The sequence below is a fragment of the Vigna umbellata genome, chromosome 7 (assembly GCF_029865625.1).
Source record: "Vigna umbellata cultivar VRB3 chromosome 7, Vumbellata_1.0, whole genome shotgun sequence".
NCBI lineage: Eukaryota > Viridiplantae > Streptophyta > Magnoliopsida > Fabales > Fabaceae > Vigna > Vigna umbellata.
This window is the reverse complement of record NC_142171.1, coordinates 43,947,011-43,962,599: the sequence shown is the minus strand read 5'-3', so window position 1 is coordinate 43,962,599 and position 15,589 is coordinate 43,947,011. Positions and strand designations below refer to the sequence as shown.

General features: G+C 33.5%; 2 protein-coding genes across 2 annotated transcripts; one reads left to right on the top strand and one right to left on the bottom strand.

The window, feature by feature from the left end:
- Positions 1-1,089: 1,089 nt before the first annotated feature.
- On the top strand, positions 1,090-1,749 carry BRK1 (BRICK1). Its single transcript, XM_047308423.2, has 2 exons — positions 1,090-1,322; positions 1,513-1,749. Exons 1-2 carry the CDS (start codon positions 1,190-1,192, stop codon positions 1,635-1,637), a joined length of 258 nt encoding a protein of 85 aa, XP_047164379.1. The 5' UTR covers positions 1,090-1,189; the 3' UTR covers positions 1,638-1,749.
- Positions 1,750-4,351: 2,602 nt separating this feature from the next.
- LOC124833863 (nodulation receptor kinase-like) lies at positions 4,352-12,957 on the bottom strand. The gene is made up of 15 exons (XM_047308421.2): positions 12,263-12,957; positions 11,456-11,960; positions 10,389-10,855; positions 9,833-9,980; positions 9,325-9,396; positions 9,153-9,221; positions 8,379-8,450; positions 8,196-8,267; positions 7,940-8,115; positions 7,088-7,314; positions 6,715-6,841; positions 6,574-6,642; positions 5,515-5,704; positions 4,924-5,056; positions 4,352-4,830 (listed from the first exon to the last, which is right to left on the bottom strand). The coding sequence occupies exons 1-15, from the start codon at positions 12,360-12,362 to the stop codon at positions 4,492-4,494; spliced, it is 2,766 nt and encodes a 921-aa protein (XP_047164377.1). The 5' UTR covers positions 12,363-12,957; the 3' UTR covers positions 4,352-4,491.
- Positions 12,958-15,589: the final 2,632 nt, after the last annotated feature.

Here is a 15,589-nt window from a genome sequence, read left to right as displayed (position 1 = left end):
TAGAGTGAAGAGGCCTAGAATTGTTAGTGGCTGGTAGATGAATGTGAAGGCTACGTTCTAACAACTTCCATTCCTTGCCTTCACGTCTTCCAAATAGGTGGCTGCCCTATCTACCATCAACAAACGTTTCTTTCAACTTTTTATCTTCCATTTTCTTCAATGCAAAATTATTAAACAAAATCAAAATGTAAGTAATACTGAATTGGCTTCGAAAAGCTCAAATGAAATACACCAGACACACCACATAAATTATTTATTGCTAAATTAATCCTATTTAAACTATTACATACTTGAAGAACTGAAGAATGGTCTCCAACCACTTGATGCTTTAGGAGAATGATTTAGGAGAATTTTTTTATTTCTCGTGTTTTTCTTTGATTTTTTTCTTCCAACTTTTCGCCTTTTGAAACAAGCGGGCGTAATAATGGTCTTAATGGATTACAAAAATTCTCATCAAGTCTTGCCATTTAATTCACATATTTTATCTGTAACAAAAATTAAACAAAAGAAAAATCATACATAAAAGTTTCATAATGATAACCTCCACCTAAAAGAGGATATGTTAGTTTGGCATTAACTTTCTCTTCTCTCTCACTGGCAATAATGAAGTCAACCCTTCATTTCTTTCCCTTTCCTTGCCATTACCATTTTTCAACTAACTCACTTTGTGTTTCTGCCACTGCAGAAAGCAAACAAAAATCTCCATATCAATTTTACTCTGTCAAAAAAGGACAATAAAAAATATATTTCAATTGAAAAACAAATAATTTAATATCATAAAAGCAATAGAGTTAACCTTTGTCAACTTATGATTCAATTTCCATCCACATATCTATCCTTGTCATTGTGTCAGGCAAGAATATTTATCACCTAATTTTGAAATCTCAGGACAAAAAAAAGTGTACTCTAAGACAAATCTCACCTTGTAATAAATTAGTAGTCTCCACTAAAATCAATCACTATTGGTAAAACAATATAAACATACAGTAAAAAAATGGTCTATTGTATAATAATTAATTTGAGAATAGAATTTAAAATAATGTATAATTGATTACATTTAACAAAACTGTAGATATATATATTTAGCCGTGTGAAAGAGGGGGAGGAAGTAAACTGTGCATTTTAATCTGCAGAGTGCATTAGCATTGGATCTGAAAGCGAGCTGAAGAAGAAGAGAAAGAAAAGGAGAATGGCTCGCGCGGGAGGGATAACAAATGCAGTAAACGTTGGAATCGCAGTGCAAGCCGATTGGGAGAACCGCGAATTCATCTCTCATATATCTCTCAACGTTCGTCGCCTCTTCGACTTCCTTGTTCAATTTGGTACCCACTTTTCCTTCTCTCCCAAACTACCCGTCACGGTGTCGTTTTGTCTATCCGTGAAACCTCATCACCATTATGTCCTTCACCTTATTGGGTATCCCATGAGTGTTGGAGCACGTTGAATCACGCCAAAAGCATTTCAAAGTTTGAATTTTTATTCTGCCCCTCTAAAATTTAATGTGTTTTTCAGAGGCTACGACGAAGAGCAAGTTGGCGTCTCTGAATGAGAAGCTGGATGTGTTGGAGCGCAGGTTGGAACTGCTCGAAGTTCAAGTGGGCAATGCCTCGGCCAACCCTTCTCTTTTTGCCACATGATTTTGTGTTGTAATACGGCTTTCCAGTAAGCACTCTCCATCTATGATGTAAAATCTAAACGCAATTCTTAATATGTAAGTCGTTTATAAATCAAAAGTGAAGTGTTTGATCATTGTCATGCTTTGTTTTGTAACTATAGCTCTTGGTTTCTCTATTTACTGTGTGATCCTCTATTTTACTGCACTGCTTTATTTGCAAGTTGGAGTTCAAAAGCACGGGTTGCTGCAATTCTCAGATTCTTACCCTGTTTGCCATGTGACTTAACTCACAATGCCTCTTAACTTAGTCCCTTCCAATGCCAATTCCAATGCCATTGTATATTTGTTTGGATAAAATTCTCTTGAGGCATCTATAGAAAAAGAATAAGTAGAAAAAGAAAAAAAACTCCGTAACCTTAAATTAGCCGAAATAGGGTATGTAAATAAGTTATGAAAATCAGCTTTTAAAAAAACTAATATAAGAAGGTTTCTATAAACCAACTAATATATTAAGTTAATTTTAATTTTCGTTTTCTTTTTCTCCTTTTTTTTCCTTTATAAGTGTTTTTAAAGAAAATTTATCTACTTAGGCTTGCAGTCCCTTTCATCGTAGCCAGAGTGTTTTCATTGCACCTGTCTAGTGCTTAAGCTTACATGATAAAATGCTGCCACCTTAGTTTCATTTGCGACATTCTTTTAATGCATAATCAATCGCTTTAGGTTTGAAGCATAAGTCATCTTAGATGTAGTAAGTAATTGAAGAATGTAGTAATTGAAAGAATGCATCAATTGATTGAGAGTTATTATTATACGGGGTTTTGGAAATATGAGAGATATGAGATATATGAGAGATATAGGAAATATTTGTTGTATGGAAGAACTTGTTATTATTTTATTCATGCACTCTCTCTCTCTCTATATATAAAATGTAACAAAATATCAAATATTTATAATAGACCAATCTTGATTTCCTAAATCTAAATAATTACTAATTTTTAGAACTAAAAGATATTTTTAAAACTAGAATATTTCCTAAAAGCTAATTTAAATAATACATATATTAAGTAAATATTCTCAACAATACCTTCCACTTTGTAGGTAAAGGAAGCTTAGTTGAAAGAATACGGATTTCTTGTCTACATATAAATGGATTGTTACATACTAATTTGGGGATGAGATGTGACGTAAGTTAGACCACAATTTAAAGTACCATTGATACTCTGTTCTTTGTTTTTAATCTGTACTGACTGTATACCATATTTTTTCTTCAAAACGGTCTACTGAGTTTGACATTTTACATATACACAGTGAGGAATGTTAACATTGCCCCTAATAGATTTTTCGCTCATTCCCAACAGCATTCCTTTTATGCCTTTTATGCCTTTTCTTAAGGGGCATAATTTACAACTTGGAAGAAACAGTGTGATTTAGGATTATGAAGTTGATCACGCAAAACCCTCAGTGATTAGTTGTTCAATATGATTGTGTAGGTAATTTTTCCTTGGAGGGGAAAAATTATTATCACTTTAGTGTAACGGTGGAACTCAAGCTTGCCTTTTAATCAGAAAATAATTTCTTATGCTTAACTTTTAGTATTGCTTCTGCATAGTATGGAAAATATGCTGTCACTACAATTTCAGACCTTTTCTTTGGTATTGTCATCAACACGTTATTTATTAATTAGGGGCATCCCAGGTGGGGGGGAAAGGGGAGGAAGAAGAGTGTCCGAACTGAAATGAAAAATTTCCCTCTTTTCTCTGAAACGGAGATGAAAATAACTTTGATTGAATCAGGCGACCCTGATAATCTCTTTTGCTCCTACATTATCTCGTTTAAACCAGCATCATTCGGTCTCTATGTACATTTTGAATGTATCTACTCAAGCCTATTATAAATGAAAAATTTGTTCCTGCAATCGTTTTCTATGACTTTTTTTACGATTGGGAAAAAGATAAGGAGATACGGTAAGATAAAGACATTAATGTAGAGAAAAAAATTAAGTTGTGGAAAAATGTTAATAGAATATATTGTAAGGATGTAATAACTCGTTAAAAACTATGCTTTGTCACAGTCAATCATTTGTTCAATAATACCCATCAAAGAATAGATGTTTCAGAGGGACGCTATAAACTCAGAATGAGGATTGTTGGTTTCCGAGGAAATTGTTTTCTTGTAATAAAGTTGCTTCGCAAAATACAATAAAACCTTTCCTCTCCCTCCGTTTCATTTGAGAGTTTGGACAGTCCAAAACTTGAAATATTCATTAAGGTTTGAGTTTTATGTATGCTTCCTAAGAAACAACACGTGACTGGTTTTTATGGTCAACTCATTCCTCGTCCATAAACCATTGTTCTAGGAACACATTGACGCGATGATTGTTTATCAGTAGTACTTCAATCGTGATTCCACAATAATAAGAACATACAAGTTGCCATATGTTGTTGACATATTTGTACCCTGAGAAAAAGAGATAAAAGGACCCCTTAATAATTGCTTGGCTGGACTTAGTATATTCCTTACAGATTTAGGTGTTCCTCCTGCTTTATGCAACCAGTCCAAGTCCATCAATAAAAGATTTAGCTTTGTTCAATGCACAGTTCTACTGTTTTAAGATTAAATCACAATCAATTTAGTTTACGCAATTTTTTATCAGTCAAGTTTGGACTTGACAAATGATATGGCCTTTTGCATGACTCCCACTTTATTCTTTTCACTCATAAAAATGAGGCCGAGCAAGAGATTAGTCTGAAGGTGCATAGAGTGGATGAAAGTACCATCACAAAAACTAGCATTTTCTCCTTTTTACCATATGAAATGTATAATTACTAAAGCAGTTATGAAAAACAAATCAAAAGAATTCCATTTTCAACCATATACTATCTCGGCTGAGGATGGGACAAGGCTTGGGTTGTGATGGTTGATTCTGCTGTTGATGAAGTTGAGGGCAGCACCCTTTTCTCTATGACAATAGAGTAGCGGTTGGATCCTCCAAGGCTGTCAATGGACTTCATGTATTCTGATGCATTATTTTCTATGATGAGCGCATCCTCTAACTCACGGACAATGTCCACCATGCTTGGTCTATATTCTGAGAAGGGTTCAAGACATTGCAGTGCTACTTCCACCACTCTCCACATTGCCTCTGCATGGTATCCCCCCTTGATGCCAGGGTCCATAATTTCTTCCATCTTTGATGCTCGTATATATGGCTTAGCCTGCAGTGCATGCAAAGTTATTTCTCAGTGACGTGAGCAAAATGTGATTTAGTACAATCCAGTAAAACAAAACATTTAGGACATGGAGCATACCCATTCAACCAAGCTCCACTCATTCCGTGGTCTCTTTATGTCAAGAGGTTCCCTCCCAGTCAGAATTTCAAGTAAAACCACACCATAGCTGAAGACATCACTCTTCTCAGATAATTGTTGAGTTTTGTAATATCTGCAATGCATGGGGATAAAATTCTGGTATTGTCAAAGTTGTTTAGATCATAGTTGCATTTTGCAACAAAGGAAAAATTGAGTTGAAGTGACAGATTCTTCTTCGTCTCATTTGAAATCGCACAGATTATCATTTGTAATTTGTCTTATGTATGGAACCGTCTTGTTTCTATAAACGTTTATGAATGAATATACACTTCTTATAGGAAATTCTATTCAGAGACATTTCTTCAAGCTGTCTGTAGTTGACAGGGTTTCCATGACACACAACTCAATTGGTACATGATAGGAGGGTAAGCATTTTTTTTCAGATATTATTTGTGTTTAAGGGCCTTTCCTTTTTGAGATGATTCCTAGAATCCTTCATGTGGGTAGTGTTAATAATTCTTTTTCTCAAAGTGATGGAGTAAAGCAGTATTAGAAGTTGAGGTTAAGACATGATCGAAAATGTCCACTTACTCAGGATCCAGGTACCCTGCAGTTCCTCTGACTTCAAGAGAAACGTTACTGTCTCCTTCCTGAGGAGCATATTTTGAGAAACCAAAATCGGCAACCTTGGCGCACATGCTATGATCTAGAAGTATATTGCTTGATTTCACGTCCCTGTGTATTACTGAACGTCCTGGAAATGTGTGAAGATATGCCAAACCTGCTTGCTAAAATATTTGTTAGCATTCAACATGATATGGATGAAAATGAAAATTGTAACGAAGAGAGTTAAGTCTAAGGATGCATCGTGCCATGTTTCTCTATATATCAACGTAGATTTATGATGAACCAATTAGAGCATTGTCAGATATTACTTGGTGAATATTGTCTTTCTATCTCTCTCTTCTACTGTATTGCAACTATGAAGAAAAACTATCAATGATGTGGTTTCTGCCCCTTCCAGTAAATCTCACCATGTTTCCTTTATCTAAAATTCTAAGGAAAAAGTTTCACGAACACCTTCTAATCTTCCTGTCCCTATTTAAAACCTAATAAATTATTTTATGCAATGATAGTCTGACTAAACTTTATCTTTTTTTAGATCTTAACATCAAGAATTCATGAGCTTTCTCCTCTTCCAATTTAAATCACTATTTTCTAGATTTAATGTTTGAAAAGATTATTGTCAACACTCAACATTGTCAATAACAGAAGCAAAATTTAAAACAAAAATTGATAAATTGTTTGAAGAAAATTGAATACTTGTAGAGTGTGTCCAAAGTGTTGCCATTGGGTATGAAAAATACTATTATGAAATGTATGCTCTTTGTCGGATTCTTCTGGTATTCCCCCTCAAATATCTTCATCCTAATCATTTTAAGCTAAAAGGTGGCAGAAACCAATCTGATTTCAGCATCGTTGTCAATCAGTGAAGCTTCGTCACTTTTCATGTGATTCCTGGAGTTCTTTTATTCCATAGAATCAATATGAATCATTTTAGTTTATTTTCCTTCCTAATTTGATTTAAGCTTATGTGTTGATTAGGTATATTTGCTGCATCTTAGGAAAAGTAAAACATATATTACTTGCCTCGAGCTGCACCAAGAGCAATAGAGAGTCTAGTTGGCCAGTCTAATATTTTTCTCTTTGCGGGTTCCCCTGTTATAAAATTGAATTTTAGAATTAATGGGTACCAAAACAAATAAGCTGAAAGGATTTTGGAATGTTTACCGTAGAGTCTGTCTTGCAAAGAACCATTTGACATGAAAGGATACACAAGAATTTGTTGATCATTTTCATTACAGTAACCAAGAAGAGGTACTAGGTTTTCATGCTGTATTGCCGAAAGAAGGTTTAACTGCAAGATACATCACAGACTGGTCAGTCGGTGGAAAAGTTGGCCATTGTTAAAATTTAAACAAAGAGGGTTTGGGGAATGTAAGAGCCAGGGATGTAGTGAAAAAAGGGGAGTATCTTATATTCTCTTTAGCATTTGCCAGGATGCAAACATCAGCTTTTGAATTACTCTTGCATCCAAAAAATGTTAATTAGAAAAATTTCCTGGGAACTGTTAGTATAATAAACTGAACAATGCCTATTGTACCTCATTATCAAATTCTCGAGTTCCCTGAGTTGATGTTGCTGAACGGACTTTCACTGCCACTTCTTGACCGTCATTTAGAGTGCCCTGGTAAACAGAACCAAATCCTCCTTCTCCTATCAAAGTTTTGTACCTTTCTGTGGCAACCTCTATATCTTCCAAAGTGAATGTTTGAATTGATACAGACTTTATTAAGAAATCATCTTTGCTTGGCAAAGAGAATATTACATCTGCATGTTTTTTGTAGAAAATTATGTCATATACTCCGTGTAAATTGAACAAACTAATCAGCATCCCTATCACGCAGAAGAAAAAACACATTGGTAGCGGTGTGATCAATGAAGTTCTCGTGCTAAGTGCACAGGTATGGATTTCAAACTTGTAACAGTAATTTATGTAGAAATTTGCATGAGATATGTTAATTTTCTAATATTTTTTCCCCCTTGTTACTTTCATCACTATACACAACATTATGTATGTGCTGAGTTCCTAGCTGAAATGGTAGCTTAACCCTAAATTTGTTTTAAAAACAATAGAAGAAACTGGAATTAATCTTGGAGACAGGCCGTTGAGATCAATAGAAGGATAATGCAATTAAAGATGTATGGCTCTTTAAACCTTTCTTCAGAACAGCAGAATCTCATTCATAAGTTTAAACTAATTCTTTTTGTATGTAAAACCATGTACATAATAAAGGTGATAATCTTTCAGGACCATTGATCTCACGATCTGGGGTTGTATTTAAAGAGGAAAGTGAGTATATCTTCTAATCTTAAAAGTAAATGTACTGTTTTAGAATGCTGAGAGACATAGGATAAAAAAGGAAAAAAGGATTAGAGAAGACAAAATGCCTACTTGTTTCCATTAAGTAGTTCTTTCCACCAAATCCTTCCCATGGAATCAACTTTTGTCTATAGCGGCAAACAAAAATGATTCCAACTGCCAATGTGATCAGAAGTGATCCACATGTGATAGCACCAATGACAAATACTTGTCCAAATCTAGGTTCTTTTGCTTTGCATCTTCCGTAACTGAAATATTAATGCTAAAAAAAATCAAATTATGCTTTACTTAAAGCGTCTGTTTTTTCGTTTCAAAGAGTGCATCATACTCTGTATTGATCAGGGAACCATTCAAATTAGCTGGAGTGTCTTCACTCATGCGTTTGTTGCAGGCATAATACCTATGAGTGAATAGAGTACAAGCAAAATTTGTAGAAAGTATATTAAAAAACTAAATAATCAAAAGTGACTTCTTGGTACGGATGAAATAGAATGTCAACTCAAATACTTACAAAGATTTCAAATATGGCAGTGAGACAATTGATTCTGGAAGTGACCCCATAAGATCATTGTAGCTTAGATCTCTGCTCGGAAATATAAATCAATCAACATATGAACAACTTTCAGTGGTAGGTAATTTTCTTGATGACACTAGTAGGAATATTCTCTATGATCTGAATCTAAGTGCAGGAAGGAACAAATAAGATCATCATATGTAACATAATAATGTCAAAGCACGTCTTTCCAAATATTATCCATACAGAGATGGCATACAGAGGCATATCTGCACCTACTAACGTGTCACAAAGAAATAAGGGTTAGGATGCTCGTGAATATTATAGATAACTGCTTAATTTGATATTTTCTATCTCTTATGTGACTGACCTAATTCCTAGAATTATGCATAGGATGTTAGAGCATGTACAGAGACATCAAATCAGAAGGATTTATTTCAATAGAGTGCTAACCCTAATGCAATTATGTGTTTTCCATATGTGTGTAGGATACTGAATCCATGTAATACTACACGGTTATGCTTCCTCGCTGCTTCAAGAAGGAGAACAAAGGCTAGGAACTAAACTTTTTTATTAAATCATGGTATTTTCGCCACCCATTTAAATCAAATTTCAGGTAAATGCATGTTGAGTCGTGTAGTGAACCTAACTAGCATTTCGTTCAGTAATTAAGTGTTTTGGTTCTGCTTATTTTCACGATAACACTAACAAGTATAATAGAAGTATTATAATTGACATCTAGCATAGCTAAACATTAGAAGGGGTCATTACATTGATATCAACAAGGAGGACGGTGGAAACGAGGGAATATATCCATTGAAATTGTTGTGGCTCAGGTTCCTGCACATGACCAAATAGTTACATCCATGCATATAACAGAGTCCCAGGTTATCCTCCAAAAATAGATGCAGAAGCAATTGAAAGAGAGTTTTGAATGCAATACAGTATTTTTAAGTTGGTCATCTCAGTAACAGTAGAAGGAATTGGTCCTTTGAAATTACTTGAGGAAAGATCCCTGGAAATAGAGAAAAAATGTAGTTAACAATAAAAAGATTATGAAAAGGGGAATAAGCACATAAAAAAAACACTTCATTTATCTGAACAAGAACCTACTTAGCTAGAGATATGGATTGGTTGGCAATCATGTATCAAAGCATTAAAACCTTGTCTACATAGTGGTCTTTGACTAGGTATTCCTATAGACATAGTTGTGAGATTGAGTGGATGTTTAGTAAAGTATGCATGGAGTAAAAATACATCTTTCTTATTTTTTTCAAAAACTCAGCTGTGAAAGTTTTTGAATCTCGTAAGAATTCAAATCACTGGCTCTGGATTAAATTCACCAGGGTTGCATTTCATTTCCACTGTGATCATCCAGTCTTGGGTTACTAAATCCATAATTCGAGTTGATATACATGTGGCAGTGTTTTAACTAGAACTGGAGGACTTACAGCTTGGTGATAACAGACGAGCCATTTGAACCATCACACTCTATTCCGTGCCAGGGGAAAATACAAGGGTCTCCGGTCCAACTCTCTAGCACTTTAGTGTTTTGGTTTTGCAACAACAGTTCTTCTCTAATCTTCTGAATCACTTCCACTAAAAGTAAAAATAAGAGAGAAAGAGATTGAAGACTGGTTACAAATTAAAATACATCCATAAACCATCTTAATTATAGACATGAATAAGAAAATGGAATGTAAAAAACAAAGGGTCTATTTGGACAACCTTCTCCATAAGGTTTTCTAAAAGAGAAAAACAAGAAAAAATTATATGAACTACTCAGAATTAGCTCACCACATATTAAAAAATAAAAATCTAGAGAAGTTATACGTGAAAGTTTCTACAAAGTTTTTTTGTAAAATAATTTTAACTTTTGAAGAAGCTGATGTTATTTTTTCTCGTTAGCTTTTTCTTGTAGAAATTCTTAGAGAGAAGTTTATCCAAATAGGTCCCAAGTGCAATAACCCCACCCAAAAAAGGAGGAATGCAACACAGACACACTACCATCTTTTTGGTTGGTCTCTTCAATCCATGGTCGCATTTGCAAGATCTCATAAGCATTCAAAAGGGGTCCAAACTCAGCACCAGATGCCTTGACCAAGGTTAAATTAAGTAAACCGTTTGCTGAAACATTCAAGACAGTGTATGTATAGTTGGACCCTCTCGCCAATATGTCAAACTTTTCCCTTTGAATCTCGCTATTAACATAGATGTCAAACACCCTTTTCCCTTCTTTGACAGTGCTATTTAATTCAAGGAAGTAGAGAAATATACGATATTCATAATCCTCAGTGTCAAGGCTGCTGTGGATCTCCAATCTCTCAGGGTCGGTAAGAGCTGTCTGTAGGACTCGTAGAGGTGGTGTCATGTTGGATTTGAGGTCAAAATTTTTATCATTGTAAGACAACGGGAGAGCAGATGATGGACTTGAAGTTGCTTTCCATATTCTATCACTTGGGTCATCTGGGAACCTATAATTTGGTAAATAGCCATATTATAAGACCTTCCATTCATAGTCCATGGTATCAAGAAGCAACACAAAGCTATAAACCAAACACTAAACACAAATCACTTCAATAAACTAAGGATAAATCCCATTGACACCCTTTTTTCAATTTGCACCACTTATGGTTTATAAGTTATGACAGTAATTCTTGTGAGTCACATTATAATGGATTGAGTGATAATAGGTTTTTGGCTTCTCGTTTTTTTGTTATTTTCATTACGATGCATCTTATTGCATCATAAAGAAAAGAAGCTGTACATAAAGGTGTGTTACACTTCTGTCTATTAGGTGAAGATAGGTTATCTCATGCATTTATAGGTATGATCCTTGCACATGGAGCTCAACTTCATTCTGTTTAAAGCATTACCAAGAAAAATGTAAAATTGCTATTATTTATTCCATAAACACGTTGATTGAATATTTAACATCCATTTCCTATATTGTGAACATAATGCTTCCATAAAAACCATAAAGTGATAATTCCTAAGCCTTGTAGATTTCTAGGAGATACACTTCTTTGACAAATGGTGGTGAAGTTTACCTCAAACTAAAGTATATGACATACCTGATTTCATCTTTTGTGTCCCAGAGACTATTTCTGCTTATCAATTTTAAAACGCTGGCAGGCAAATCATGAAGTAGGTAATCTTCTGGCAATGGCCTTAATTCCAGCTGAGAAATAAACGGATCCACCTCCCCCTTCACTAAGCAGAAGTCAATGTAGTCTTTGGTAGCCCTAAAAACTCCCTCAATCTCAATTTCCAAGTCCTGGGGCGTGGATGGTCTCACTGCACCTAATTGTGTTACCCCAATTGAAACATTAAATGAAGAATTTATACTGTCAAATGGAAACGTGCCCCTTATCAGATATACTTTATTCTTAATTGTTGGTAAATTGTAACATCTCTTTCCTTCATCTATAGAAAACAGTCGAACTTTTTCATTCAAACCAATTTTAGGTCTTCTGCAGCTTCCTCTGTTAGGGAACCATGTGTAATCTGTTGTGTAATTTAAGGTGGTCTGGGGATCTGTGTAATTTGAATCAGCACAACATGCTATGTTTTCAAACCCTACAAAAAATGTCACGAATTAGACTTATTTTGTACTAAAAGGGATTTTCCCCTAAATAAATTTGAGCAACATAAATAAAAGAAAGTGTAAAATGATTTTACGATTCTGTGGGTGGAAACTGGAAAGAATAAAACTATCAGTTCTGTTTCTTTATCCTCACAAATTTTGTTTGTTTTTTCTCGATTTAACCTTGATCATCAGTTGACCTTTAGTTTATATTAAATTTTTTGCTATCATTATTGGAAAATATACCAGGTAATAGACATCATGATCTAAAAGAATTATAATCTTAACTACTAACCTTCAGTTGCAGAGCCAGAAACTGATCTGATAAATATATGCAGACAAACAGCACATGCCACAACCAGTTTCGATACCCAAATTTCGCGTAACTCCATCATAATCTGGAATAGGGGTTACCCCATTGGTTTGCAAACTTGAATCATGCCGACTAACACTTCATCTTCCACCTAGTACCATAAATTTTCTTCTGAATTCCATTTCTTTCTCTGCCTTGATCACCAACACTCTTGAGTTTTCCTATATCTCAGATTAGGGGAGAAATGAAAGAAAGCTTGCCTAATCCCATAATTCTGAGAACTTGTCTCTTGTGAAAGATTTTGAAGCCATTTTGCACAAGTACTGAATTGGTTGGAGGATTAGAAGAACAAATATCCTTGAGAAATAGGGGTTTGACTTCAAGCCTGGAAACTGCAGGAGGTAGTAGATAGGAAAGAGATGGAAGACGAGTAAGGAGATTGAATTAGTATAAATCCATTGTTAAATATTTCTTTTATAGTTTTATATGTTATTGATGTTAAACATTATTTTTCATGGAGTGGTGGTGGTGGTTGCTTGATTATGTGTATTTAATATTGATATGGTTTAAAATAATTGGACAGACCACTCCTTCGTCTTCTTCTGCCTTCCTTCTTCTCATTTGAAACCATGGATGTTACATGATCAAAATAAGAGTGGTATCTTGGAACAAATTTGAACTTTTCTGGAATACATACGTAGCAATTGTTAGTGACGTATCGTTGAATATATTTATTATATATTGCATACTTAGCTTTCCACTAATGTTGACCTATGCAATTTTATACTAATGGTTATGAGCATTATTGTTAGTCTCATGTTTCTGATTACGCTTTAGGTAGGTAATGAAGTTATAGGGGAAAAGAATTCAAATAAAAAATTATTAAAGATAGGAATTGTGAAGAGTTTCAAAGATGAGACTGTTCATTCTCATGCCTAGCACTATCAACACACCAATTATTCCCTTTCATGTTTTCTATAATATTTTGCTTATAGATAAACATTTGAAACCAAGTATCAAGAGGAAGTGGCTCAAGGAAACCCCAAAAGAGCAGGTAACCCCTTGACATCCTTGTAGTACTAGCCTAACTTTTAAGCGTGATCAGACTAAAAATTTACTTTGCAAATTAAATTAACATCAATTTAGCAGAATTTTTGGTCAATATAATTGCTTACCTAATCTCATATATAACTTCTTAGTCATATAAAAAGAAAATTCCAAAGGGCATAGGAAACACACTCCATACTACATCCTATTTCTTATTCATTATTATAAACATATTTTACACTAATTATTTTGATAGAAACAAAGCGTGCTTAGGATGCAATCCCATTTGTGTTTGAGCTTGTTAGATATATTGATTAAAAAATTCACATACTGAGTCAAAAGTCAGATGGTCAACATGTGAACATAATATTATCATGATTAAATTTGCTGTAATGTGCACTGATGAAATCAGGTTGTTATGTGTAGGATACCTTAAGGTAAACCAGAATTCAATAATTTATCTTAGTACTTTTAAGGTTTGTAAGCTTAATAATATTACTGATAGTTGAAGTTATTTCTTAATTACTCTTCTTGAGTGCTAGGGAGCTGATGTATCAGTAAATTTCACGTCTGATGTATCATAGTATTAAGATTGGAATTAGTCTCAAATCCAGTGGATAAGGAAAATTCTATTGCAAAAAGGAAAAAACTTGGGTGAATGTAGAACGTTCTGTTTTGCTTGGTAAAATATAGAAAAAAAATGTTCAAAACAATGTACTCAGGCTGTAAAGGATGCAGTGGCTATCACGTTGGGGGGAAATTGACATGTTTAACTGGAAATGATAATTAAGAATTTAGAAATTATAGTTTGTAATTTATCTAACTAAAGCCCTTTTAACTTTTTCTAATTCAAACAGTCATTAGTAGGTAAAATTTGTAATTCAGTTGAGTAAATGCGTTTTTCCTTGTTCCAATAATATAGAATTTTCTCATTATTTTTATTTTATATATATAAAGGCATAACAATCCAGATTATAATGGAAGGCATTGTAAATACAGAAAGGACAGATGTTGATATGATTAACATATAACGTTATGCTTGGTCAGTCTCAATCCCATAGCAGACGTTCAAGCACATCTCGTTAACTAAAATCTTCTATTCTGTGTAAAAAGAATATTGTTATTTATAGAATTAGTCCGAATAACAAGTTGCATAGAAAATTTATATATTGCCGGTAATTTCAAAGCTTGTAAAGGATTCAAATCGAAGATAGAAGAATTTGATGCAGTCATCATCATATTTTTTGGAATTTTACGTGAACATTAAGTCAATCCAATTCAATTTATCAATTCTTCACTTCAAGTTTGAAATCTTAATCTATGGTGACATACATTAATAAATCATCTTGCCAAACTCAGGGTAAATTAGCCTTTTGGGTATGATTAAAGGTTTTCCCCCATTATATATATATATATATATTGTATATTTTGGCCTAAGATTTTAAATATGATTATTCCATCCAAGTTGGCTTGCCTATACCCGACAAAGCGAATTTGATACTTCCAATGGATTTAGTGGCATATTTCTGTATTAAGCTTTGTCTGCTAATAATACATATACATGTCCAAAACCTTTGTTATAAGGCCAAACTTCAACTCTGCATATTATCTATGAGAAACGAAATAAAAAATCATCCAAACAGTTGGCACGACAACTGGTAGAAGACCTTTCATAATCAATCATCAACCAAAATAATAGTAATAAAAAGAAAAAGGAAACATTTCATTCATCTTTAATAAGTCAATACTAATTGAAATTATCAACTCAACATTAATTAATTTTATATGAACAATGATAAGTTAACACAGGTTTTTTTTTTATAATATTTTGATATAATATATTTTTTATTAAATTTAGAGTATATCAATACAATAACAAATAAATAATAAATCAGTAAAAGAAATAATACGTATACTATATTAAAATATTGTAAGAAAATTTGTGTCAATTTTTTTTTTATATTTTGGAAAACCCAAGTTTTTTTAAATTGAAGTAATATTAGCTTTTCCTTCATTTCAATGGATTTGATGTCAAATTCTTCTTTCAAATGGAAATGAACTAGAGTAACTATCGTTCCTCTTGTAGTCTCATTATTTTGTACCACACTATCTATCATATCCTTTTTTAATTTTGTAAAAACATTAAAATTATTGAATATAAGAAACTTCAAATATAACATAAATATCGAATAGATTAAGATATACGAATATATTTGGTTTGAGAAAAGTAGAAAAAAAGTTATAAAATAAAATAAACTAGCG

Bases quoted from the DNA above. Each gene is read 5' to 3' on its own strand.
- BRK1 (XM_047308423.2), top strand. From the start codon at position 1,190: ATGGCTCGCGCGGGAGGGATAACAAATGCAGTAAACGTTGGAATCGCA. The intron at 1,323-1,512 runs GTACCCACTTTT...TGTGTTTTTCAG, and splicing joins CGACTTCCTTGTTCAATTTG to AGGCTACGACGAAGAGCAAG.
- LOC124833863 (XM_047308421.2), bottom strand. From the start codon at position 12,362: ATGATGGAGTTACGCGAAATTTGGGTATCGAAACTGGTTGTGGCATGT. The intron at 9,981-10,388 runs GTAGTGTGTCTG...TTTTACTTTTAG, and splicing joins AGAGACCAACCAAAAAGATG to TGGAAGTGATTCAGAAGATT. The intron at 4,831-4,923 runs GTATGCTCCATG...CATGCACTGCAG, and splicing joins AGTGGAGCTTGGTTGAATGG to GCTAAGCCATATATACGAGC.